At 36.3% G+C, this 27176-nt stretch overlaps 1 protein-coding gene across 34 annotated transcripts in view; it reads left to right on the forward strand.

Moving 5' to 3' along the window:
- Positions 1-27176, forward strand: part of TUT4 (terminal uridylyl transferase 4) — a 143649-nt gene that overhangs the window by 61186 nt on the left and 55287 nt on the right. For 24 of the 34 annotated variants that reach the window (XR_008667871.2, XR_010131033.1, XM_063698690.1 and 21 more), the window contains 9 exons: positions 1214-1283; positions 2978-3104; positions 10083-10202; positions 10370-10582; positions 14118-14292; positions 16468-17171; positions 19900-20050; positions 23728-23814; positions 26810-26913. Coding sequence is in view for 32 of the 34 variants with exons in the window: in XM_063698690.1 (XP_063554760.1) it covers positions 1214-1283; positions 2978-3104; positions 10083-10202; positions 10370-10582; positions 14118-14292; positions 16468-17171; positions 19900-20050; positions 23728-23814; positions 26810-26913 (1751 nt within the window). In the remaining 2 variants the exon portion in view is untranslated. The remainder of the gene's footprint in view (positions 1-1213; positions 1284-2977; positions 3105-10082; positions 10203-10369; positions 10583-14117; positions 14293-16467; positions 17172-19899; positions 20051-23727; positions 23815-26809; positions 26914-27176) is intronic. The other 10 variants (XM_055348851.2, XM_055348830.2, XM_055348871.2 and 7 more) reach the window with 3 other exon arrangements.

Consider the following 27176-nt stretch of genomic DNA (forward strand, 5'->3'; position numbering starts at 1 on the left):
ATACAATGTAGGCTTATAAAACTCAGTCTGATTGTAAAATTGATTATTTCTTCCTTTATGTTCTTACTGTATCTTCTACAGGTCACCTACAGGATTTATATGTTTATATATTTGTGTTCCAAACCCCTTATTGACCTTTTTTGTGTTTTACTCATTGTCATATTGACCCTGCTTAATGAAGTTTCTGACATATAGGTCTTCAGCACGTGTTTTTTGACTAAATTAATCATTACAACAAGTACTATTGAGAAATGTTCTTTGAATTACAAGTGATGTTAATCTATCTGGTTTTTTTTGTTGTTGTTGTTATTTTTGTTTTGTTTATTTTGAGATGGAGTCTCGCTCAGGCTGAAGTGGGAATGTAGTGGCACGATCTCGGCTCACTGCAACCTCTGCCTCCTGGGTTCAAGCAGTTCTCTGCCTCAGCCTCCCGAGTAGCTGGGATTACAGGCGCGTGCCACCATGCCCAGATAATTTTTGTATTTTTAGTAGAGACGAGGTTTCACCATCTTGGCCAGGCTGGTCTTGAACTCCTGACCTCGTGATCCACCCACCTCGGCCTCCCAAAGTGCTGGGATTACAGGTGTGAGCCACCATGCCCGGCCAATCTGTCTGTTTTTATTTAGATTAGACATTTATGGCATGGGGCTTACCCTTGGAGATACAGAGAAAGATTTCAGGGTAGAAATGTGCTTCATCCAGTTAGTCCTTCCTTAGCAGCTTTGATTAGGCAAACTCTTCATATACTAATGGGAAATGTGGCCTGAAGAGTTAGGTTGTAATTACATTGGTAATTTAAAAGAACTAAACTGTCAAAGCATGATAGGTCCTCCTTTCATGGCTCCTGTGGAACTAGCTCTCAGGAGTAAGGGGTGTTCCTCTCTTTGCTGTTATCTATGAAGGTTTAACAACTTTGACTAGATTATCTACTTACTTGGAAATATTAAAACTTTTAGGGATGTTAAGACCTTTCTTAAGGTGATTATAATTTTCGGACAGTATTTGGGGCTGTACCTGTGGTTTGTGATATACAGCAAATGACACCAGGAGAGGTAAGAGATTTTGCTGGGTTGGTGCTCATAATGAGAAGAGTGGATTATCCCACAGAAGCAATGAGAATGATTTTCAGAAGGAAACCGTTACTTAATGTTTACTGTAGAGTACATATTTTAGAGATGTTGACATTAGCTTACTTTTTTTTTTTCCTTACTAGTATTATATGTAGATGTGGAATCTGATTTTCACGCTAAAGTTCCTGTTGTGGTGTGCAGAGATCGAAAAAGGTTGGTAACAATGAAGATAAAATATTTAAAAAAACAAACCCCAACAACCAAATTTGTAGTGAATGATCTTTAAGAGAAAAATTTTTTGTTTTAGATTTCTCCTTGGATGAATATGACTAAGCTAGTTTCTATTCATTAAAAATAGCAAGCTTACCAAATGCATGTGAACAAGAAATATATAGAACACCAGACAGTTGAAAATGAAATACTCTAGGCAAAACTTTAATTTTTTTTTTCAAGTCATTCACTCACCCAAGAGTATTGCATTTACTTATATGCAGGTACTACTTTGCTCTATGGATACAGACATAAAGAAGAAATAGCCTCTCTTCAGTCACTTGAGCCCGGGAATTCAAGACTAGCCTGGGCAACATAGTGAGACCTTGTCTCCACAAAAAAAATAAAAAAATCAGCCGGGCATGGTGGGTGTGTGTGCCTGTGGTCCCAGCTACTCGGGAGGCTGAGGTGGGAGGATGGCCTGAGCCTGGGAGGTTGAGGCTGCAGTGAGCCGTGATTGTGCCACTGCACTCCAGCCTGGGTGACAGAGTGAGACCCTGTCTCAAAAAAAAAAAAAAAAAAAAAAAAACTCTCTTCTCAAGGATCTCACAATCCATTAGAATTTAGAATTTAGTTTTTAGTTCACTTACATTGAATGAGTTGATTTAAATTGAATAAACTCAAGATCAGTCCTAAATTGAAGACTGATCTTGCCTTTCTAGTTAGATGTCTATAAGTCTAAGAGATCAAAGTGCCTTTGAAAGCAAAAACTAAATCCTATTTGAAAGTAGTGTGGGAGACATGGAAACAATACAGAAATGATACTCTTTTATTGATTATTAACTTGTATTTTAAGATCAAGGTATTTTCTTATTCAAAGCTAGATGAGTCTATGGCGATCTAGTTGAGATTTATTTTCTAAACTAGAAAAATGAGACCTGGAGTGGTTTATCAGTTTGTCTAGATTCACATCATTGAGGGGGAAACTATAATTGGAAAATGGAGGCAAAGTGACTTTTAGTGTTTTTTCTGCCACATTGTGTTAAATTGCCTGTGTGTGACACCTCAGATTTATTCTTCTCCCTGCTTTCAAAATATCTTCACTACACTTCTGTCATCCCATTTAAGGTAGCTGCTATTTTCACTTACACAGAAGTATGATTTGTGGGTTAATCTGCAAATCCTGTCTAATCTTTACTCTGAAAATAACATATTAGTACAATTATGAAAGCTTGGATAGGAAAAATTAGAGTCAAGAAGTATAGCCAGTCAGTTAAGTATTCATTTTTTGCTATTATCATGTAGAAAGCAAGAGGATTGAACTAGGAAATTACCTTGCACTATTTGACATTGAAGAGATCAGTGCCCTGTCTCTCATGTATATCAGTTTTGATAATTCACAATGCTGCTTTTGAAATTAATTTCTCATTAGCTTAAATACTAAGTTTGGTTGAAATTTATTTCTGAAGTGCAAATGAATGTTAAAAACATCTTTCTTTAATTCGTATGGAACTGTAGTTATGGAATGACATGTAGTTTTCAGTTAGCTCTAAATTTATTAAAACATTTGTTTTTATTAGGGCTTTTACGGTACTATGTTACAATATGATAACTAGAAAGAAAATAGCCACAGGATTTGAAGTATTCTGCTTTTAAGGGTATTAATACAATGAAATTTGTTTCTTTCTCATTCACAGTGGTTTACTTTGTAGAGTGAGTGCAGGAAATGATATGGCATGTCTCACTACTGATTTACTTACTGCCCTTGGCAAAATAGAACCTGTCTTTATTCCCTTGGTGTTAGCCTTTCGCTACTGGGCTAAGGTAAGTGAAAGAAAGGAAAACTACTTACTTATGTTTTTAGAAGGAAATGTATTTAATATTCAAAATTAGGCCTTTTCTTGTACTGACATGTAACATCAATCATAACATGTGGGAGAAAGTAGTTTTCTGTGCTAGACAGTGGTGTGGCAGGTTGTAATTTATGGACATAAAAATACATTTTTGTAGACACACTTATGGATATATTTTAGAATTTTTAATTGTCATGCTGTATTCTCCTTTTATGTACTATAGAAATGTTCTCTTTCATATCAGCATATGAGGCTCAAGTTTTCACTCTTATTGTAAGTTAAACTTATAAGGTTTTAAGATGTATATACATTAAGATTCTTTTGTTGGCATATTTTTTTCCCCAGTCTCTAAGAATGCTATTCTCTTTCCTCTAAATCATTGATAACATGTACCAATTTCTGATTGGGCAACTGCTGAGCATTAGTTATTTAAGTTTCCTAAATTAGTCTTAATTTGTATGTCTAAAGGCTGTGGTTGCCCTGTGTTTATTTCTTTGATGTGGGGATAGGGAGGAGTAGTTAATTATCAATATCAGTCCAAATGACTAGAGAGAGAGATTTTAGCCTTTTGTTTGTGTATTCCTGCCCTATCGGTAGAGTATCCATCACTTGTTAGACTGGTGAGTAAATTCTCAGTCATATACAAAGAAAACTGATTAAGGGGATGGTGTTAGAGTGGTAACTTCATAGCAAAAATAGAGAAGTCTCTGGAATTTTTTGTCTGGGCTCTGTTTAGAGAATTGCCCCCATGCTTGGGGCAGCACCAGCTGGCTGAGTATGGAACAGTCAGAAAGCCTAAGGTTGGGGCTTCTTTATACTCAAGGCCTTTGTATTTGCTGTTTCCTTCATCTAGAATGTTCTTACCTTAGGTATTTAGAATGCTTCACTCTTACTTTTTTCAGGTTTATGCTCACATTGATTACCAGCTGCCATACATAAATTTGTTGCAGTCTGTTCTGTGAAATTGTAAACTCTTTGAGGGCAGGGATTTTAATGTTTTATGTATTCACGGCTGATCCCCACTTCCGCTTATTTTACTGTGTCAGCACATAGTAGGCACTCAGTAAATATTTGTTGAATAAATGACCTAGTTTCTTCAGAAAGGAGTTGTGTTTTTTTTTGTTTGTTTGTTTAAGTAGAGATGGGGTCTCATGATGTTGCTCATGCTGGCCTTGAACTTCTGGGCTCAAGCAGTCCTCCCACCTTGCCCTCCCAGGTGCTGGAATTATGGGTGTGAGGCACTGTGCCTGGCCAGAAAGATTTTTAACCCATGGAAGTGAGTGGAGGCAGTAAAATAGGTTGAGGGAGGGTCACTACTTCCTCTCATTTATCTTATACTCTATGCCTAGCATACTATAGGAAATCAGTGTATGGAATGGAGTAAACCAATTCCAGGTATGGTTTTTTTTACTAAGTTTTTTTTTGTTTTTTGAGATGAGGTCTCTGTCACCTAGTGCTGGAGTGAGCGATCACGGCTAACGGTAGCCTCGACCTCCCAGGCTCAAGCGATCCTCCTGCCGCGGGCTTGCAGAGTACCTGGGACCACAGGCGTGTACCAACGTGCCTGGCTAATTTTTTATTTTTTATTTTGTAGAGATGGGTTCTCATTTTGTTGCCCAGGCTGGTCTTCAACTACAGGGCTCAAATGATCCTCCCACCCTAGCCTCCCAAAGTGCTGGGATTACAGGTGTGAGCCACAGCACCCGGCTTTGCTAAGTCTTCAAGCAAGGTACTTCACCTATCTGAGCTTCAATTTTTTTCACCTGGAGAGAATATTTTGGTAATGCTATTAGATAATTCATGAGAATATACTTCAGGCTCGAAAATACTACAGAAATATAAAGGATGATGGAATACACAGTTGCTTCTTTGTTGGTACTTTTAAATTATGCCCTAATTTTTTTTGTGGTCATAAAGTCATGTCAGTTTTCTCCCAGACATTGTTCTACTCAGTAAAATAAGTAGTCTGTGTTAGAAGATTATAAATGATACTCAAATACATTCTTTTTATTTTGGAAAAAAATGTGGCCCATAAATATTGTTTCCTAAAGTGACTCTTGGAAAAGGTTGCTCATGGTGTTTTAGTAGTTGATCCATGTAGATTTTAAATATGCCAGTCAATGGACACTGAAACATGTATTACAAAACTGGTTGTAGAGTGGTTCCTTTCTGTTTCCAACAGAATAACGTGTCTCGTTTTTGTCATTTGTGTTAGTTGCAAAGAAAGTTTTTTCATGGTATTCATTTTCTTAAGAAACTTAGAAATAATTCCTAGTTTATTTTTCTTCTAAAAGATTTTTTTTTAAATAGCTTTGTTTTTCTTGAAGTTTTAAGCCATATTGTACATTATCTAGTTAAGCACGCATTTTTCCATGATTTGGGGGTTCAGGACAATTCTAGTATATAATTTATTCTTATAACTGTGATATGAGATTGCAGTTGATTATTCTCTGGCTGTCTTAAGTAGTTATAGTCTTTGCATTTTAGTAATAGGAAATAGTTTTCTAGATAAAGCTTCTTAACTCTAGGTGGCAGAACTCTTTAGCCTTATCATCAGTACATTATTAGTCAAGTTACCTGACTTAGAGCCACTTGTTGTGGTTAATGTAAGAATTGCATTTTAGCATTATGTGTCATCTGAAAGAGATATCTGGGTTTTAAGAGCTCTCTCTTAAACTGCTTTAACCTTGTTTATCTGTGAGATGTCTGGTAATGTTAGCAGAATATATTGACAGTTCTTTATAGTTGCAAAGGAATTTTTGGTTAAGTTGACTTATTCATTAGGCAGTTTACCCTTGTCTTAATATTTTGGATAAGTGAGAGTTTATTCTAGTGGAATGTTTCAAACTCTTTTTTGACAAGTGTTTTTAGTTGTCTTTTATTTTGCGTTGCAATCTTAAATGTACCAAGATATTATGCTATGGTATAATTACTCTATATTATTATTATTATCCTAAATCTTCATTGTCTACAGAAGAAAACAATGATTTAAAAATGAATCCAACCAATCCAGTATAGACCAATCGTATATAGATGCTACAATCTAAATGAAATATAAGCAAATGAAATATATCCATGTATCAAAGGTTAACATGCCATGATCTTGCATGATTTACTTCAAGATTATAAGAATGGTTTAATATCAGGAAGTCTGTTCACATAATTTATTATATTAACACATGAAGCAGAAAAAAAAATCCTAGATGCTGAAAGGGCATGTTCCCCCTAACAGAAACTTTTAAGTCAGCTAGAAATGGAAGTTTATGATGAAAACCATTTATTAAAAACACACAAAAAACAAAGCCAAAACAATAAGAAACATCATTTAAGCCGTATATGTTAAGATAAAGAATATTGCAGAGAAGTTCACCATCGATGTTGTACATTGTTTTGGGATTTTAGGAAATGCAATAAGAAAATGAAATAATTGAATGTAAATATTGGGAAAAGTATAAAATTATCTCTTTGTGCTGATGATATGATTGTATGCCTAGAAAACCCTAGTAAAAAACTACTAGGATTAATAAGAGAATTTAGTAAGATAACTAAATACAAGATAAATATACAAAAGTGAATGGCCATTCTCTGCCATAAAAATAGCCTGTTAGAATGGAAATGGGGAAAAATATGTACCTTTATGACAGCAACATAAATTATAAAACACTAAGGAAGAGATTTAATAACAAAGATATAAGAAGAAATTATATTATTGAAAGATGAAAGCAAAATCTGAACAAATCCATGCATTCAGCAAACATTCGTTAAATGCCTTCTGTGTGTCAGACACTGTTCTAGAGGCTGGGAACATCTAACAGGACATACAGAGTCCTGCTTTCATGGTGCTCACATACTTCTGGAAGAGTCAAACAGTAAAGAAATACATAAATAATAATATCTGCTAGAGCTTAGTGCTACAAAAATGAAATGATAGAATGAATGACATTACTCTGAATGGTCAGGAAAAGACTCTGAAGAGATGATATTTAAGCTCAGACGGGTAATAGCTAGCCACATGAAAATCTGATGGAAAACTCTCCAAGGCACAGTTAGTCCAAAGCTTCCAAGGTGGGAATGAACTCAGGAGGAGCAAAAAGGAAGGCTGTAAAACTGCTTTAATCAAGAGTATGCTATTGGCATAGAAATAGAAAAATAGATCTGTGGAACAGAATAGAATGCTCAGATGATCTAGTGTACAGATTTTATTAAATAGTGCTTTCACAACTGTATCTTACTGGAAGAAAATAATGTTGGACTCAGCATGATAAATGCAAAAATAAATTTTACTTAAATGAAAATTCAAAATTTTAGAAGAAAAATGTAGGAGTATGTGTATGTAAATAATGGGATGGGGAGATCTTTTACTATGATAGGATACCTAGAAGGTGTATAGTTGTCCTCAGTATCCAGTGGTGGGGGGATTGGTTCCAAGACCCCCAAGGGTACCAGAATTTGAGGACGCTCAAGTCCCTTGTACAAATTGTGTATTATTTGTATCTAACCTTCACATAGACTCTAACATACTTTAAATCATCACTAGATTACTTATAATATCTAATACAGTATAAATGCTCTATAAATAGTTGTACTGTATTTTTTAATTTGTATTTTTTATTATATTGCTATTTTTAGTTTTTAAAATTTAACATTTTAATTTTTTTCAGAGACAGAGTCTCACTCTGTTGCCCAGGCCAGAGTGCAGTGATGCCATCATAGCTCACTGTAACCTTGAACTCCTGGGCTCAAGGGATCCTCCCACCTCAGCTTCCTGAGTAGCTAGGACTACTGGTGTGTGCCACTGTGCCTGGCATATTTTTGTTTTGTTTTGTTTTGCTTTTTCAAGAGGCAGGGCCTTTGCACCTGGCGTTTAACAAATTTTTCAATTATATATATTTTTAGAGACGGAGGTCTTGCTATGTTGTCTGGGCTGGACTCAAACTCCTGGACTTCTGCCTCTGCCTCTTGAGTAGCTAGCTGGGACTACATCAGCTGCAGGTGATATGTGTCCATCACCACACCTTGCAATAAATAAATAAATAATTTTACTTAATGAAGAAAATGTATATATAAATTTTTTGATGGGGGGTTGCCCAGGCTGGAGTGTAGTGGCGCAATCTCAGCTCACTGCAACCTCCACCTCCTGGGTTCAAGTGATTCTCCTGTCTCAGCCTCCCGAGTAGCTGAGATTAAAGGTGCCTGCCACTGTGCCTGGCTAATTTTTGTATTTTTAGTAGAGACAGGGTTTCACTATGTTGGCCAGGCTGGTCTCGAACTCCTGACCTTAAGTGATCCACCCACTCTGCCTCCCAAAGTGCTGGGATTACTTGCATGAGCCAGTGTGCCCGGCCTAAAAAATATTTTCAGTGTGCAGTTGATCAAATGTGCAGATGCAGAACCCATTGATATGGAGAGCTGAGTGTCTGAAATAAGCATATTTAAACTAAAGCATAGTGAAAATTAAAAAATTTTATATGGTAAAATATAAATAATATCAAAAGAAAAATAGTAGATTGGGAAAAATAACATCTTTCAAATGCATATATCAGACGTAAAGGGTTATTATCTATAATTAAAACTCTTATAAATTGATGTATTGCATGAAAATAGAAAAACTGGCAAAATATTTAATAGGCAATTTAGAAAAGAATAAATCCCAAATGGTTAGTAAACATACACAAATTTCATAATCTCTTTAGGGTCAAGGAGATGCAAATTAAAGTAACCATCAGATATTACATTTCACCCATCCCATTGAAAATTATTGAAAATTATTTTTTAAGTGATAATACCTAGTGTTTGAAGGGGTGTATGCACTGGATAATACCTAGTGTTCGAAGGGGTGAACACACCTGGGTTCCTAGTGGAAAATACAAATTTTTGTAGTGATTTTGGAAAAACGATTCTTAACAATATATTTTAAGATTAAAATATATCACTCATTTTTTAATTTAACAAACATTCCTAGGAATACAGCTCATAGAAATAAGCACCAATACTTAGGAAACATGTATAAGGATGAACATTACAGCATTATTTGAAGTGGCAAAAACTGGGAACAAAATGTGAATGTTCTTGAATGGGGGAACTGTTAGGTAACCATCCATATCATAGACTATAATTTAAGCATTTAAAAGAATGTGTTGGCTGGGCATGGTGGCTCATGCCTATAAATACCCAGCACTTTGGGAGGCCGAGCGGGGAGATCTTTTGAGCCCAAGCGTTCGAGACCAGCCTGGGCAACGTAAGTAAAATTTGTCTACAAATAGTCTACAAAATAAAAAAAATTAGCTGAGCATGGTGGTGCATGCCTGTAGTCCCAGCTATGTGGAAGGATCACTTGAGGCTGGGAGGTTGAGGCTGCAGCGAGTCATGATCATGCCACTGCACTCCACCCTGGGCTACAGAGCAAGACCCTGTCTCAAAAATAAAATAACGTGTTAGACCTTGCTAACTGACTTAAAGGTACTTTCTTGATATATTGTTAAGGGAGAAGAGTAATATACAGAGAGATGTCTATAATATACTATTTTGGTAAAATAATGTTGAAAAACTTAAACTTCTCCCTATACCTATATAGGAAATAGAAATGTATGTGTATTTGTATATGAGTATAGAAAAAGGCCTAGAAGAAGACATAGAAGGTTGTTAATTGAAGTAGAAGTAGAGGCAAGATGAAAAAATATTTTTAAAATGTGTCCACAGTAAAATAACTACATGTAATATTATTCCTTTTAACAAAAATATGTATCTTTGTATGAATTTTAAAAAGAATGAAAAAATGATCACCAACATTTTAATGGTTATTTTAGAGTGATGATATTTCAAGTTTTTCTTTATATTTTTCATTGTCATTTGAACTTTTTACAATGATTAGGGTAGGAAAAAACAAGCTACTTTTATCATGAAAATTAAGAAAGCTAAATGGTAGTACTTTTTCCCCTTCATTTTGCAGTTGTGCTATATTGACTCCCAAACTGATGGTGGAATCCCTTCTTACTGTTTTGCTTTAATGGTGATGTTTTTTCTACAACAGAGAAAACCCCCTCTTCTTCCTTGCTTACTTGGAAGTTGGGTAAGCATGAATTTGTGACATATATATGCATATATATATATAGTTTGCTCTTGCAGAGAACTCTGCTCAAACATTTTAAGCTGGAATTCTGGTTTGTCTGTTTGTCCATCTTTTTTTTTTTTTAAAATAATTTTTCCACTACCAATTTGGAATGCCTTTTTATATAGATTGAAGGCTTTGACCCAAAAAGAATGGATGACTTTCAGCTGAAGGGCATAGTAGAAGAGAAGTTTGTGAAGTGGGAATGTAATTCAAGTAGTGCAACTGAGAAAAACTCAATTGCTGAGGAAAACAAAGCTAAGGCAGACCAACCAAAAGATGATACCAAGAAGACAGAAACAGACAACCAAAGTAATGCCATGAAGGAAAAACATGGCAAAGTAAGCCTTTTTGTTTTTGTTTTTTGGCTTTTCTATCTGTAGAATTTGTGATGCCTTCGATTGAAGCTATTTTAATTGTAGATTGACTGACCTTGAGCAAGCCTCTTGGCCTCATTTTCCTCATCTATAAAGTGAGGGGTTGATCTGGTTTAGTTTTTCAGTACCAAAATTCTCTGATGAATTTATGCCTTATTTTGGAAAACTTGTGTTGTTTGAATCATGTCAAGATAAATCTGTCATTTTTCATCTAGACAAGGAAAATTTCCTTTAAGAGTTGGGCTCTGACCAGAGTTCAGCATATGGGAATTTTGTTGCCAATTGGGTGGAGAAATAAAGCCCCTGTGCTCTAAGAGAGGGTAGCTTTGCTTATTTGATCATTCAGCATTCATTTTTAAGGACCTGCTATGTGCCAGGCATTATCTTGAGTACTAGAGAACCAAAGGTACATGGATTATGTCCTCCAGAAGCTTGTAGTCTTCTAAATGGACAGATGCATTATTACAGAAATCTGAACATTTCTGAAATCATTGCTCTAGCTATACTGAATTATTTGTAGTTTCCTGATATACTTGACTATTGTATTCAACTCTTCCACTTTCCTGTACTACTGTATACTCTCTCCTCAAACCATTAATACTCTCAGCCAATGCTTGCTTATTACTTCACTGGGAACTTGCCATGTTCTTATCTAAAGTCATTTTCTTCACTTGTGTATTCAGTCTCATCCTTTCTTGTCTTTTCCAGAATATCACTCTAGCAATTATTCCCTCATAAATTGCCAATTTTTCATTCCCTACAAAATCAAACATGCTCTTATTTCTCCCACTGTAAGAAAAATCTGACATCACTTCCCCTCCCAGCTATTCCTTTGCTCCCTTTTGCAGTGAAACTTCTTAAAGAAATGTCTGTATTTGCTATTTTTGGTTTCTCTGTTTCCCCTTAACTCACACTAATCAGGCTTTGATGTCACCCCATCAGTTTGCCAAAACTTGTATCATCAATGTCAGTAACCTCCACATTACTAAATCCAGTGGTCATTTTTCGGTTTCTGTTGTTTTTGATTTATTAGCAACATTTGCCAGTTAATTACTTCCCTCTCTGAAAATTTTATTCACTTGACTTTCAGGACACCAGACCCGTGTCTGGTTATTCCTTCTCAGTTTCCTTTGCTGGTTTCTTTTTTCCTCTGTAATCTCTTAAAGTTGAAGTGCTATAGTTCACGATCCCTTTTTTCTTGTGTATGTACATTCCCTTGGTAATCCCATCTAATCCTGTGGATTTTAAGTACTGTCTGTATGATGATCACTCTCAAATTCAAATCTCCAGCCAGACCTCTCTCCTGACCACCATAATTGTATAACCAACTGCCCATTTATTGTCTCTACTTAGATATCTAATAGTTTTTTTTTTTTTTTTTTCCTGAGACAGAGTCTCGCTCTGTCGCCCAGGCTGGAGTGCAGTGGCACGATCTCAGTTCACTGAAACCTCTGCCTCCCAGGTTCACGCCATTCTCCTGCCTCAGCCTCCCAAGTAGCTGGGACTACAGGTGCCCGGCCACCACGCCCGGCTAATTTGTTGTATTTTTAGTAGAGATGGGGTTTCACCGTGTTAGCCAGGATGGTCTCAATCTCCTGATCTTGTGATCCACCCGCCTCAGTCTCCCAAAGTGCTGGGATTACAGGCGTGAGCCTCCGCGCCTGGCCGTCTAATAGATGTCTTAAACTTAATGTGTCTAAACTGAATTCCTGATCCTCCCCTCAAACTTGCTCCACACTTAGTTTTTTCATCTTAATTGTTTGCACTGCATCCTTTCAGTTGCTCAATTAACTGAAAGGATGTTCCTTTCGGTTAACCTTGGAGTCATCCTTTACTTCTCTTTCATACCCTATATCAAGTCTTGTCAGGAAATCCTGTCATCTCTACTTCAACATGCATCCAGAATTTGATTACCTCTCACTACCTCCACTGTTACCTTCCTGGTCCTAGCCACCATCATCTCTGGCCTGGGATACTACTATAGCCTCCTAACAGGTTTCCCTGTGTCTACCCTTTCCTCTTATGGTCTGTTCTTAAAAATCAGAACAGTTCTTCTAAAACTTAAGTCAGATCATGCCCTTCCCTCTCGCCACACTCAAATGCTTCAGTTGTTCCTCATTTCATTTAGATAACAAGCCAAACAGCCCTTCCTGGCTCTTTGCTTTCTTTCCTCTTCTACTCTTCCTCTCACTCTATCTTGGTTTGCTTTTTAAAACTGGTCTCATTCTTTGTGTGTTTGCCCTGTTTCCCATTCCTGTAGCACTCTTCCCTCTTCTTAAACCGTACCTTCTCAATAATTCTTATCCTGACTACTCTATTGAACACTGTAACCTTCTCCTGCTTCCACACTCCCATCGTTTTTAGCGTACTCAACTCTTTTTTTTTTCTGTAGTACTTATCTTTTAAGTTACTATGTAATTTACTTACTAAATATGTTTGTTGTCTTTCCATAAAAGTAAGATCCATGAAGGCAAGATCTTTGGGGTTTTTTCCCTCAAAGATATATCCCGAGTGCCTGGAACACTGCCTTGCACAAAGTAGGCACTCAATGAATAGTTGTAAAATGGAATGTGAGAATGATTGTTTCATTGTGTTTATGCTGCCTAGTGGTTACTTTTAGCCAGGTTTCATCTAGCTAATTCTTTGGAATTCAGGTGTTACCTCTTCTGTTATGATTCCCCTGATTTAGAGGCCCATCTTAGCATGTAGCCCTTACTGTAATTGTTAAATGGTCTCTCCCCCTCCTAATAGTCTATGAAGTAGGACCTTATTTAGGTGGCAGTATAGTATAGGGATTCACCGCATGGACCCAGTAGCCAGGTGGTCTTGAGTCAAATCCTTGACATATAGTATCCACTTCATGGAATAGTTAGAATTGTTAATATATGTGCCGCTTTTAGAAGAGTGAATGGTACATGGTAAACCTTATGTGTAAGTGTGAGCTTTCTTTATTTTATGATATTCCTAACAATGTCAGGGACATAGGAGGTTCTAAAGAAATGTTTGCTGAATGAAGGAATTAGTTTTTTTGAAAGCCAGGGCATTTACTTACATTTTAAAATTAGTTATTGGAAAAACGAGTTGTAGTAGTTATGCAGTGGTTTGCAGCTTTGGCTGCACATGAAAATTACTTTAGGGAGCTTTAAAAATACCATTGCCTAGGCTGATAGCCTAGTCAGTTATCAGAATCTTGGGAGGGTTGTAGAAGGTGGGGGTGGTGTGGAATTCAGGTATTAGTGTATTTTACTGTTCTCCACATGATTCTAATGTGCAGCCAAGGTTGAGAATCACTGGTTCAGTGGAAAGAATGCAGAATTCCTAGGAGTCAGTAAACTGGGACTTTGTTCCCAGCTTTGCTTCAAACTGACTGCTTTTTGGCAAATTACTCCTTCGTGTCTCAGTTTTTGAAAACGTGATCTCCAAGGTCTTCTCTAACTGAAAATTTGTTGATTTTTATGGTTTCGTTAAGCTTAAATGAAAAGTATTTTTTCTTTTCCAGTCTCCTTTAGCATTGGAAACACCAAATCGGGTATCCTTGGGACAGTTATGGTTAGAGCTGCTTAAATTCTACACACTGGATTTTGCTTTGGAGGAATATGTCATATGTGTACGGATACAAGATATTTTAACAAGAGAAAATAAAAACTGGCCTAAAAGGCGAATAGCCATTGAAGGTGAGATGATATGTTGTATTTCATTTGGAGAATATTTTTTATGTGCTACTCATTATCTAATTCAGTGTTAATAATCCTTTGGCTTTGTAGCACTATATATATATGTCACTAGATTGTCATTCTTTATTTTTAATTTTTTTAGAGACAGGGTCTTGCCCTGTCGCCCAGGCAGGAGTGCAGTGATAGGAACATGGCTTACTGCAACCTCAAACTCATGGGTTCAAGGGATCCTCAGCTTCCTGAGTAGCTAGGACTATAGGCTTGTGCTACCATGCCCAGCTAATTTTTTTTATTTTTTGTAGAGATGGGGGTCTCACTGTGTTGCTCAGGCTGGTCTGGAACTCTTGGCCCCAAGTGATCCTCCTGCATTGGTCTCCCAAAGTGCTCGGATTATAGGCATGAGCCACCGTGCATGGCTTTCATTATTTATTTAGATTCTTTGTCAAGTCTGTTATAGTTTTATAGAATTAGTATTTATTTAAAGATTTCTGCCATATATGGTTAAGGTCAGTAATTAGCATTTTTTAAAGTTGAAAACTTTATTTTTTAATTTTGCAAACTTGCAGAAATACAGAAAAATATAAGTTATGAATAATATAAGATCTTTTTGAATAAATTTGTGTCATAAGATTATGAGAAAGTTTCCATTGTCTTTTAAAGTACCTCACCTCACCTAATAAATGTGGCTTCGCTAAAGGAGAAAAATAAAAATTGATGTTGACAAAGTTTCACATCAGATCCCAAGACCATTAAGACCTTTGGAGATACAGAGAACAATAGAGTGGCTCCTCAATTCTTAATCAAAAATTTAAATTCCACAGCATTTCACTTACCTTTTGTAGATAAGAAATTGAATTTATGTCCGTTTTAGTCTGTTCAGCCTACATATTATTCCATTCCCTCACTCCTGCTGGCCTTCTCTACTGTGAGTTCAACCCAGAAATATTCTGAAATATACATGCAAACATTTATACACATCTTGTACTCTTATATATAGTAAATAAATGAGCTCTGAAGCCTGCCAGCCATAATTTATCTCTTTTTTTTTCTTTCTTTCCCCCCCCTTTTTCATTTTCTTTGGGAAGTGAGGAAGAAAGTAGAAAAATCTTTTTAAAGCCTATGGATTTAGATAGCAGCAAAAAGTAACAGATGCCCCAACTTTAACAGTTTGAAGCCTGGCCTGTTAATACCAAAAGATCTTCAGTAGTGGAGAGCATATGTATTGTCTTTTTGGTGCACTGTTCTTTTTTCCTGGGGATTATCTATATTTAAGGCTTACAGATATTTTCAGAAATCTGTCATGTTATTAATAATAAGGATGCAGCTGTGTCAAGACCTTTGCAGGGTAGTTATTTTTGACTGGATCAAAGTTTAAATATTGGTTTAATTTTTACTTTTTTAGGTTTCTTGCTTTTTTGCTCTTTCTTCCTACTACTGTCTTTTACTTTTTAATCTCACTAAAGTTAAATCTTAAAATCAGTTTTTTTTCAAGTTGAAGCCTTGAGAGTTTTAAGTTTGTTTTACTTGTTTATATTGCAAAGAGCATATAACTATTAAAGAACACTGTGACCCGGGCGCAGTGCTTCATGCCTATAATCCCAGCACTTTGGGAGGCTGAAGCAGGCGGATCACCTGAGGTCAGAAGTTCAAGACCAGCCTGGCCAACATGGTGAAACTCCATCTCTACTAAAAATACAAAAATTAGCTGGGCGTGGTGGCGTGTACCTGTAGTCCCAGCTACTCGGGAGGCTGAGTCAGGAGAATCGCTTGAACCTGGGAGGCAGAGGTTGCAGTGAGCTGAGATCGTAGCACTGTACTCCAGCTTGGGGGACAGAGCAAGACTCCATCTCAAAAGGAAAAAAAAAAACTTTTTCCACAATTTCATCATTGAAACTAATTACTTAGTTGGCCTTCTCAGCCATCCCATTATTAGTGACCTTATTATTAGTCTTGTTTATTTTTCCTTTTAGCTTTTTATTTTATGAGAGAAAGAAAAAAATGTTGCAATTGTATTTCCTCCCATTTTCAGGAACTTTCATTGGGAGTCTAGCTTAGAAAAACCCCTTGGGAAAATGTATTCTCCTGACAGTTTATCAGTTAAGATCTACTTGTATGAGCTTGGAAATGTAGTTTGTTAGTAGAGACTTAGCTATTTACCATTTTCTCTTTTGCTAGATCCATTTTCAGTCAAGAGGAATGTTGCACGGAGCTTAAACAGCCAGCTGGTTTACGAATATGTTGTGGAGAGATTTAGGGCAGCTTATCGGTATTTTGCCTGTCCTCAGACGAAGGGTGGAAATAAGTCTACAGTGGATTTCAAGAAAAGAGAGAAGGGGAAAATAAGCAATAAGAAACCAGTCAAGTCGAACAATATGGCAACCAATGGTTGTATTCTGCTTGGGGAAACCACAGAAAAAATAAATGCAGAAAGAGAGCAACCTGTTAAATGTGATGAAATGGACTGTACATCACAGAGATGTATTATTGACAACAACAATTTGTTGGTAAATGAACTAGATTTTGCTGACCACGGACAGGACTCTTCATCTCTTTCTACCAGCAAAAGCAGTGAATTAGAGCCAAAATTAGATAAGAAACAAGATGATTTAGCGCCTTCAGAAACTAGTTTAAAAAAAGAGCTCAGCCAATGTAATTGCATTGATTTGTCTAAGTCGCCTGACCCAGATAAATCTACTGGAACAGACTGCAGGTCAAATTTAGAAACAGAGAGTTCACTTCAGAGTGTGTGCACCGACACATCTGCTACCTCTTGCAACTGCAAAGCTACAGAAGATGCTTCTGACCTTAATGATGATGATAACTTCCCCACCCAGGAATTATATTATGTGTTTGATAAATTTATTTTAACCTCTGGCAAGGTAGGATACAGTTTGTAAATGATCTGTAAGATTTTGTGGTTGTTGTATGACTATGTATATTTTTTAGATTAGAAATGTAAAAATAGCTATATAAAGTAGTGACTTGTTTTGGAATGATATTTTGGTATGTATTTTACCTTTTGTGTTTTTCATATAGTTGCCTTTAAATAATGTATATAAAGCCTCAAAAGGTTTCAGCATTCTATTACCAGTTGGTTTCATTTACTTTCTCATATACGAAAGGATTCATCTGATATTTCATGAAACTCTTAGCAAAGGTAGCATGCATTTTAAATGTTGCTTATTTTGTATTTTTTTCCCCAACAAAAGCCACATTCAAGCTTATTTTTATACATAAAATTTTTCTTCCCCCCAAAATAACAGGTTTGTAAATTCTAATAGTATTCTACTTTAAAGATATTTTTAGAGGGGGGAAATATAAGCATACTAAAGGTAGTTGAGGGAAACTAAGATTAGTAGTAAAAAAAATGAAGAATCCAGATTCTGTTTCTGCTACTGAGCCTCTGGATTTCGGCTTATCCTATATGAATTACAGGAATCCAAATTTTCTGCTTTTTCTTTTCAAGTAAGATAGTATGAACTTATTACTACTATTATTTTGAGACAAGGTCTGGCTCTGTTGCCCAGGCTGAAGTGCAGTGGTGCAATCTCAGCTCAGTGCAACCTCTGCCTACCGGGCTCAAGCCATTCTCCCACCTCAGCCTCCTGAGTAGCTGGGACAACAGGCGCATGCCACCATGTCTGGCTAATTTTTGTATTTTTTTTGTAGAGACGGGATTTCGCCATGTTGCCCAGGCTGGTCTCGAACTCGTGAGCTCAAGTGATCCGCCTGCTTTGGCCTCCCAAAGTGCTGGGATTATAGATGTAAGCTACTGCACCCGGCCAGATAGTCTAAACTTTAACTCATAAAGGAAATCATTTAAAATCATAGGAAAAAACCCATTGAACAGGAAGTAAGCGATAACTGCTTTGTGAATAAAACAAAGTTTTAACCGAATCACAGTACTTCAAGTGCATTCCAGATAATTGCAATATCATTATTATTATCCATGTGAAAAAATGATTATACAGATCATGCATAAGCCAAGTAGAATATTAAAAAAAAAAAAAAGGAAAGTCATCTAGCCTTATCCAGGCTTATTGTTTTATCAGTAATTATTGACAAGCTTTAAGATGTTTAACCTAATTATTAAATAGTATTGCCTGTTTTTTAAAAATCTGCTTTATTAAGGTATGGCTAGCATTTAAAAAGCTATAGATATTTAATGTCTACAACTAGATGTGTTTGAACTTAAGTATATATATTATTATCACTGTCAATGCCACAAACCTATCCATCCATCAGCTCCAAAAGTACCCTCCTCTTTTTTTCCTTTTGTTGTTAGAGAACTTAAGAGGTACCTTATTAGCAAATTTAAGAATATAATACAGTATTATTAATCTGTACAGATCTCCAGAACTACTTTGTACAGATCTCCAGAACTTATTTATTTTGCATAAATGAAACTTTGTACCCTTTGACCAACACCTCCCCATTTTCCCCTCCCAATAAGCAGTATTTCTTCATTCTATGTAAATATACATCTGTTGCATTTTATCTAGGTTGCAGTATTTAAGGCACATGGACTATTGAAAGCATCAAATAAATGGCAGGTTTTTAGAAAACTTAATTATATAACTTCAGTTTACATGTCTTATGCTTTATACTTTTTTTCCTGGAAACTTAGGGTAAGTACTGTTGTTCCAGTTTTCATTTTTACTATTTAAAGAGTTTCCTGCCTAAATATGTCATTTTTTAAAAAAAGCTTTGAAAAGGTGGTAGAGATTCTTGTAGTACTGTTAATTAGCCCACAGTGCATCATTCTTACAAAGAGAGATTTCCTTATATAATTTGTATCAGAATTTATGGCTATATAAATGTCCAGGCTAACATTGGAGAAAGACACTTTAGGATGTAGGCATATTACAATAAAGAAAAGAGTATTGGTGTTTTTTAAACATATGTGTTTCTTTCTTTGAGTTGGCATAAATTTTTGTGTTTTAACCAGTTGTTTGGTGTCCATTGAAATACATTTAAAATGGTTATATAGGGTTTGGAGTTCATTTTGTGGCTATTGGATAAGTTACTCTTCGTGTGAAGCTAATTTATTTTTAGTGTTCAGTCTGCAGTTTGGTCTCTTGAGCAACTAATTTAGTAAATTAGTTTAATAATTTATTAAATATTAAATAATTTAATAATAAATTAGTTTAATTAATTTATTAATTTAATAAACCAACTAAGTGAGGGTTCTGTGATTGATTCAGAAAATAGAAAATGTTTGGAGTGAAATGAAAGGTGCACCTTAAAATTTCTTTGTAACCTATTTTGTTAGATCTCAGTAAGTTAAAAATAAATGCATATATTTTCCTTTGGGAACTGTTTGAATGAACTCATACTTTCTGCATCTCCTGGCATTTTCTGTATCTTCCATTTTCAGGTTAATTTAATCCTTGATATAATTTTAGTGGGGAAGAAAAAGTGGTTGACTCAAAAAACTTTTTTGTAGCTAATACTGCATTTTAACAACATGTTTTTTTTTTAAATTACCTCCTGAAAGCACAGGTTATCAAAACTGAGTTACATAAAAGATTTGTTTTGAATTCACTTCCTAAGTGATGAAGTCCCTCAAAAGTTTATTAGATTAGATTTCTTTTTATCTTTGTGTAGCCACCAACGATAGTATGCAGCATCTGCAAAAAGGATGGCCATTCAAAGAATGATTGCCCAGAGGATTTTAGGAAAATTGATTTAAAACCTCTACCACCAATGACAAACCGATTTCGGGAAATACTTGATTTAGTATGTAAAAGATGTTTTGGTAAGTCTTTCATTACTACAACTATTCGGACTAGATTCCTTCTTAGATATTAAATATTAATTTTCTGATTTAAAAACAGTTTGTTTACGTTTTGTTTTGCTAGAGGTTTTTGAATAGATACCCAAGCACAGATATTTACTAAATGACTATTATGTGCAGGGCATCATGGTAAATGCCAAGGGGAATTGAGAGTCCATATATATTGCTTTTAAGGAGCTTAAAATATGGATATGAGCTGTCTAACATGGTAGCTTCTAGCCTATGTGGCTTTTAACTTTAAATCAATTAAAATTAAATTAAAAACCAAGTTCTTCAGTTTTATACTAGACATATCTCAAGTACTCAGTAGCTACATGTGGCTAGTGGCTGCTGCATTGGATAGCATTGATAGAGAACATTTTCATCACTGCAGCGTTCTTGGATAACACTACTCTAGATGGGTTAATATGGCATTTATGTAAATTGCCATAATTGGAAATAGAATGTGTTACATGCTATAGTAGTGGTAAACAAAACGCAGTGTAAACACAATTTTATCTGGGGTGGATTAGAGGAATCAGGATTAATGATGTGATATTTGAGATGAACCTTGAGCTGCATTTTTAAACGTCAAAGATTATGCATAAAAGCATAGAGTGGCCGGGCGCAGTGGCCCACGCCTGTAATCCCAGCATTTTGGGAGGCCGAGGTGGGCGGATCATGAGGTCAGGAGTTCGAGACCAGCCTGGCCAACATGGTGAAGCCCTGTCTCTGCTAAAAATACAGAAATTAGCTGGGCATGGTGGCCGGTGCCTGTAGTCCCAGTTACTCGGGAGTCTGAGGCGGGAGAATCGCTTGGACCTGGGAGGTGGAGGTTGTGGTGAGCCAAGATTATGCCACTGCACTCCAGCCCGGGCAACAGAGTGAGACTCCGTCTTAAAAAAAAAAAAAAGCATAGAGTGCATAATTTGTTTGGGGGAATAATTGCCTTTGATTTGGTAGGGTATAAGAAAGGCAATAGAGAGAGATAAGGCTATAAACATATTTTGGGGAAAGCCTTGCATGCCTTTATTCAGCAAACGTTTACAGAGTACCTGGGAGTCACCTTTACTCAGCAAACATTTATGAATTACTTCCAGTGTCCAGGTAAGATAAAATTTCTGGTCATAACGTTTAGTGCTTCATTGTAATTGCTCCCTTCTTCCCCATTTCTGCCTCCCACCAGGCAACTACTTTTCTGCTTTTGTCACTATAGATAGCTTGCATTTTCTAGAGTTCTGTATAAGTGGAATTATACAGAATGTATTCTTTTTTTGTCTGGCTTTTTTCACTCAGTATAATTACTTTGAGATTCATTTATGTTGTTGTGTATCAGTGGTTAATTTCTTCTTGTATCTGAGTAGTGTTCCATTGTATGGTTATACCACAATTTGTTTATCCATTCACCTGTTGATGAATATTTGTCTCATTTCAAAATTTTGGCTGGGTGGGTCTGGGTATGGACATATGCTTTTATTTATCTTGACTAAATACTTAGAATGGCTGGATCATGGCACATGTATTTTAGCAGCTTTATTAAGATACAATTTACATTTATTTTTACTTATTTAGTCATTTATTTACCTCAATGTGGGCTCATAGATATTTGATGCTTTGGGTTATAATTGAATATAATTTTCTTTTGTTCAGATTATTCTAGCTTTGGCCATTGGGAACTCTTTTACTTGACTACCTGGTCCCTTTTATATATATCCATCAGTGTGTGGTTTTTTTGTTTGTTTGGGTTTTAACACTTCCATACTTTCTGGCACTACAAGATGCTCCTGGCACTGCATGTATATTTTGTGCCCTACTCCTAGAATTAGGCATTTGTCCAAGGAGCTGTGGTTCCTTTTATTGGAGAATGAGATTAGAAACCAAGACCTGAACACTAGATGTGCTTGCTGTTACTGGGCTGTCACTGCTTTGAGGCCATCTCAGAGCAACAAAATATGTGTGTATATACTAACCTATGTATATAAACTTACTATAAAGATTTCTATATGTAGCCATCTTTTTTTTTTTTTTTTTTTTTGGAGACTGAGTCTTGCTCTGTCGCCCAGGCTGGAGTGCAGTGGCGCCATCTCAGCTCACTGCAAGCTCCGCATCCTGGGTTCCAGCCATTTCTCCTGCCTCAGCCTCCCGAGTAGCTGGGACTACAGGCTCGTGCCACCACACCCGGCTAATTTTTTGTATTTTTAGTAGAGACAGGGTTTCACTGTTTTAGCCAGGATGGTCTTGATCTCCTGACCTTGTGATCCACCCTCCTCAGCCTCCGAAAGTGCTGGGCTTACAGGTGTGAGCCATGGCGCACAGCCTGTATGTAGCCATCTTATCTGTATTAAACCAAACATGATTTCATAATGGTATATCCAACTCTAACTCATTACCACATGGCTCGTTTTAGCCCCCACTCAAACAGTGAGAAACCTGGTTCCCACCATCTATTATTCATTTTTTAAATTGTTCCATTTTAGTACATATGTATAGCAGTATCAGAACTGTTAACCAATACCCCTGTGGGAAACAATTTTATTAACTAGAGTACAGTGCTTATGTATGGTTTCTTTTGCCCTTAGTCTTATCGATTCCACTCATTTTCAAATTTACTTAGGTCAGCACCTTTCCCCCCACTCCCTCATGTGAAGTTGTTTCATACATTTATAATACAGTTAAGATTATTTTGTCACAGTCTACATTACATCCTGAGATCCCCTGACCTCCTAGATGATTTTTTTTAAAATTGCATACATTAAGGCTCACTCTGTGCTGCAAAGTTCTGTGGGTTTTGACAAGTGCATTGTTTCATGTATCCACCATTAGAGTGTCATACAGAATAGTTTCACTGCCCTAAAACAAGTTAACAAATTACATTAATTTTATTTATTTAACTCCCCTTCTTCTGTAAGCACTGATAACTGCATTTGTTTTTTAAAAGCTGAATATTAGTTTAATTCATTATAACAAATTCTTAATAAATTACTGCTTTGTTTCTGTTACTGTGTTAACTTTTGGGGATAAGTCTGGAAGAGATAGGGAAAAAAAGACTTTGTTCTTAAGAAATATATGGACTTATTTGGAAAAATAAGATGAATATAAATGAAATAACTAGAAAACCAGAAGGACAAAATAAATTAGGTACTAGACTGTGGCACACAGTTTGAAGAACTAAAGAAGTGTGGAACTAAGGAGAGATCATTGAAGGCTGTGGTTAGGCAAAACAGTTTATAGGGAAGATAGAAATTTTGACCAGGCATTTGAGGGAACTGTTAAATTTGAGTGGGCCAGATGCCTAGTGTAGCAACATGAATACAGATCTTAACAAATGGGAAAATAAGCATGGATATGGGGGAGAGTGAAGAAGTAAATAGGTTTGTAGATATACGGAAAATGATCATGTGAAATGTACATATATCTTAAAAATTATTTTTCTGTTTCATTTATTTTCGTTTCTTCCCCTGGGTTGCTAAAACAGAAAAACAGTTTTTTTCCTTCTATCTCCCAGACCCTTCCCCAGTAACATTTATGGTTTTAAAGTTAGAGAAGTCAACAAATAATGAACAAACTGTAAGTAAAATTTTTAGGGTAAAAACTTGAAGATGTTTTCAGATTCTGTTTTCCTTACTTTTCTTTTTCCTTTTTTCTTTTTATAAACACAGATGAGTTATCACCACCTTGTTCTGAACAACACAACAGGGAGCAAATTTTAATTGGCTTGGAAAAGTTTATTCAAAAAGAATATGATGGTATGTCATAGGTTAAAAAATTTATTGCGTTTTTGCTGTAGTCATGTAGTCTTGAGTTTCATTTATTTAAAAATATTTATTGAATGTTATGTGTTAAGTACTGTTCTAGTTGCTGGGAATACAGTGCTAATAAAAGAGATGAAACCTCATGAAGCTTATGTTTCAAATGGGGGGACAAATAGTTGACTAATAAATATATAATATTATATCAGCAAATAATACATGCTGTTAAAAGTGTAGGAGATAAAAGAATTGAAGTGATGGGGTGTTATGATAGGCCTCTCTCATAAGGTAGCATTTGAGGAGAATCCTGAATAGCATGAAGGAGCAAGTTATATAAATATCCAAGGAGAAAACATTGTTGATGGAACAAGACTAGATTATGTTTGGCATATTTGAGGAATAGCCAGGAAGTCAGTGTGGCTGGAGTGGAGTATTAGAGGTAGATTGTAATGTGTAGAAGAGGTCAGAGAGGGGGTCTAGGGATTAAGTCATTAGTGCCTTATGGATGTTGGTAGAAAGACTTTGAATTTTGAGTACCTAATGAGAATCTTTTAGAGGATTTTTAGTTAATAAATGACATGATCTGAGTGAATGGTTTGCTGGGCTATAAGACTGGAAGCAAGCAGAACATTTAGGAGGCTGTTGTGTGAGTCCAGAGTAGATGAGAAGTGGTCAGATTTGGGATATATTTTGAAGGTAGAACCAATAGGATTTGCTGATGGAAAATGTGAGGCATGAGAGAAAGAAAGAAATCAAGGGTGGTTTGAAGGTTTTTGCTATAACAGTTACAGTAGGTGGTCCTATATAACTGAGATGGCAAAGAGCAGGAAGAGTAAGTTTTGGGCATGGGGATGAAGAATCAAGATTTTTGTGACTAAATATTTTAGAAAAGGATAAAAGTTGACTTTAATCAGAATGAATTTGTACTTTTACAAGATGACCCATTATGTGCTACATATTACATTTAAAAGTATTTGAAAACAAATATTTTTTAAATTAAAAAATCATATCATCATTATTGTTTTTTAGAGACAGGGTCTCACTCTGTTGCCCAGACTGGAGTGCAGTGGCATGATCATAGCTCACTGCAGCCTCAAACTTCCGGGCTCAAGCAATCCTCCTGCCTTAGCCTCCCAAGTCGTTAGGACTACAGGTGTGTGCCACCATGCTTAGCTAATTTATTTTTTATTAAGAAATATTTTTTTTGGCCAGGTGTGGTGGCTTACACCTATAATCCCAGCACTTTGGGAGGTTGAGGAAGGTGGATCACCTGAGGTCAGGAGTTCGAGACGAGCCTGGCCAATATGGCAAAACCCATCTCTACTAAAAGTACAAGAATTTGCTGGGTGTGGTGGCGCACGCCTGTAGTCCCAGCTACTCAGACTGAGGCAGGAGAATCACTTGAACCTGGGAGGCAGAGGTTGCAGTGAGCCAAGGTCATGCCTTTGCACTCCAGCCTGGGCGACAAGAGCAAAACTCCGTCTCAAAAAAAAAAGAATATATATATATATATATTTTTTGAAATAGGATATTGCTCTGTCACCCGGGCTCAACTGCAGTGGTGCAATCCTGTGATCAGGGTTCACTTCAGCCTTGACCTCTGAGGCTCAAGCGATCCTCCTACCTTAGTCTCCTGAGTAGCTGGGACCACAGGTGCGCGCCACCACACCCAGCACATTATTTTTTGTAGAGATGGAGTCTCACCATGTTTTCCAAGCAGGTCTCAAACTCCTGAACTCAAGTGATCCACCCACCTCAGCTTCCCAGAATTCTAGGATTACAGGCATGAGCCACCGCACCTCGCCTTCTTTTTTATCTTAAAAAATTTTTGTAAAGACAGAGTCTCACCATGTTGCTCAGGCTGGTCTCAAACGATCCTCCCACATTGGTTGGCTTCCTGAAGTGCTGGGATTATAGGAGTATATAAAGTATTGACCAAATCTAAGTCTCTATTATATAAAATCATGCTCAGTTTTATTTGCTGATGAGTATAACTTCTTTTTTGCCTCTCAGCTATCATTGAAATTTCAAGTAGAGCATCAGAATTGGATGGGGGTATGAAGTTTTGAAAGTATAAAGTGTCCTATAAATGTGTAGTCTACTTTAGAATTAATAGGAAGAGCCAGGCCCAGTGGCACACACCTGTTATCTCAGCCACTTGGGAGGTTGAGGTGGGAGTATTGCTTGAGGCAAGGAGTTCAAGACTGTAGTGTATAATGAATGTGCCTGTGAATAGCCAGTGCACTCTAGCCTGGGCAATATAGCAAGACCCTGTCTCTAAAAAAAAAAAAGTAATAGGAAGAAAAATCCAATTCTATTAAACCATGGCTTATTTGAAATGGTAGCTGTTATTGGATGACACTGAGTCTGAAGGGTTAACCCTATCATAATTTATATCAAGTGGACTATAATCACTCATTTTTGGAAGAGCATCGTATTCTAAGGTGATATTTGTAAACCTACATGAATTGTGCTTTGAAAGAACTAATTTATTTTTAAGAGGGCAGTCCTCAAATATTGATCTTAACTATTGGTAGTGATGTTGAGAATGTATAAAAGCAGATGGATTTATTACGTAAGTCGGAAAAAGCTAAAAGTCTCAATGATTGTTTGGATGTGGACATTGAGAGACAGATATTAAGAATTGCACCTGTATTTCTGATGTGGGCAGCTGTGTACATGATGGTACTATTTGCTAAGAACAGGGATAATAGAAATAATAATAGATTTGGGGCAAAGTTGATAGTTCAGACGTGTTGAATGTATGATGTCTGTGGAAAATTGGAAAAAGCAGTTGGGTACATCGGTATGGGAACTTGGGCAAAAGCTTGGGCTCAAGATGTTTTGGAATTTCTCAGTATTTCTTCCAGTGGTAGGTAATTTAAATCATAGAAATGGACAAGAGCATGTTGTATTAGGTCATTAGTAGATAACAGAAGACTCCTCCTCTCTGCTTATAATAAGGTCTTGGACTTTGTTTTCCTTTGCTTAGAAAAGGCAAGGTTGTGCTTATTTGGCTCTTCTAAGAATGGATTTGGATTTCGTGATAGTGATCTGGATATTTGTATGACCCTGGAAGGCCATGAAAATGCAGAGGTAAGAGTGTTTGGAAAGCATTATTTAAGTTTATTTTCTCCCAATGACGATTCTATGTTTATTTTTGTATGCGATATTGATAAAAATGTGGTATCACTCTTTGTATAAATATATTAGCAAAATAAGTGTTTGAAATATGAAAACAGTAGCATTTTCAGTTTAGAAGACATTGAACTCTTAAGTAAAAGTGTTTCAGTAATTTTATGATACAAAAACCATGTCACTGAGAGTTACAGTGATTTGTAATGAATTTTGGGAAAAAG

The sequence above is a fragment of the Gorilla gorilla genome, chromosome 1 (assembly GCF_029281585.2).
Source record: "Gorilla gorilla gorilla isolate KB3781 chromosome 1, NHGRI_mGorGor1-v2.1_pri, whole genome shotgun sequence".
NCBI classification, from domain to species: domain Eukaryota; kingdom Metazoa; phylum Chordata; class Mammalia; order Primates; family Hominidae; genus Gorilla; species Gorilla gorilla.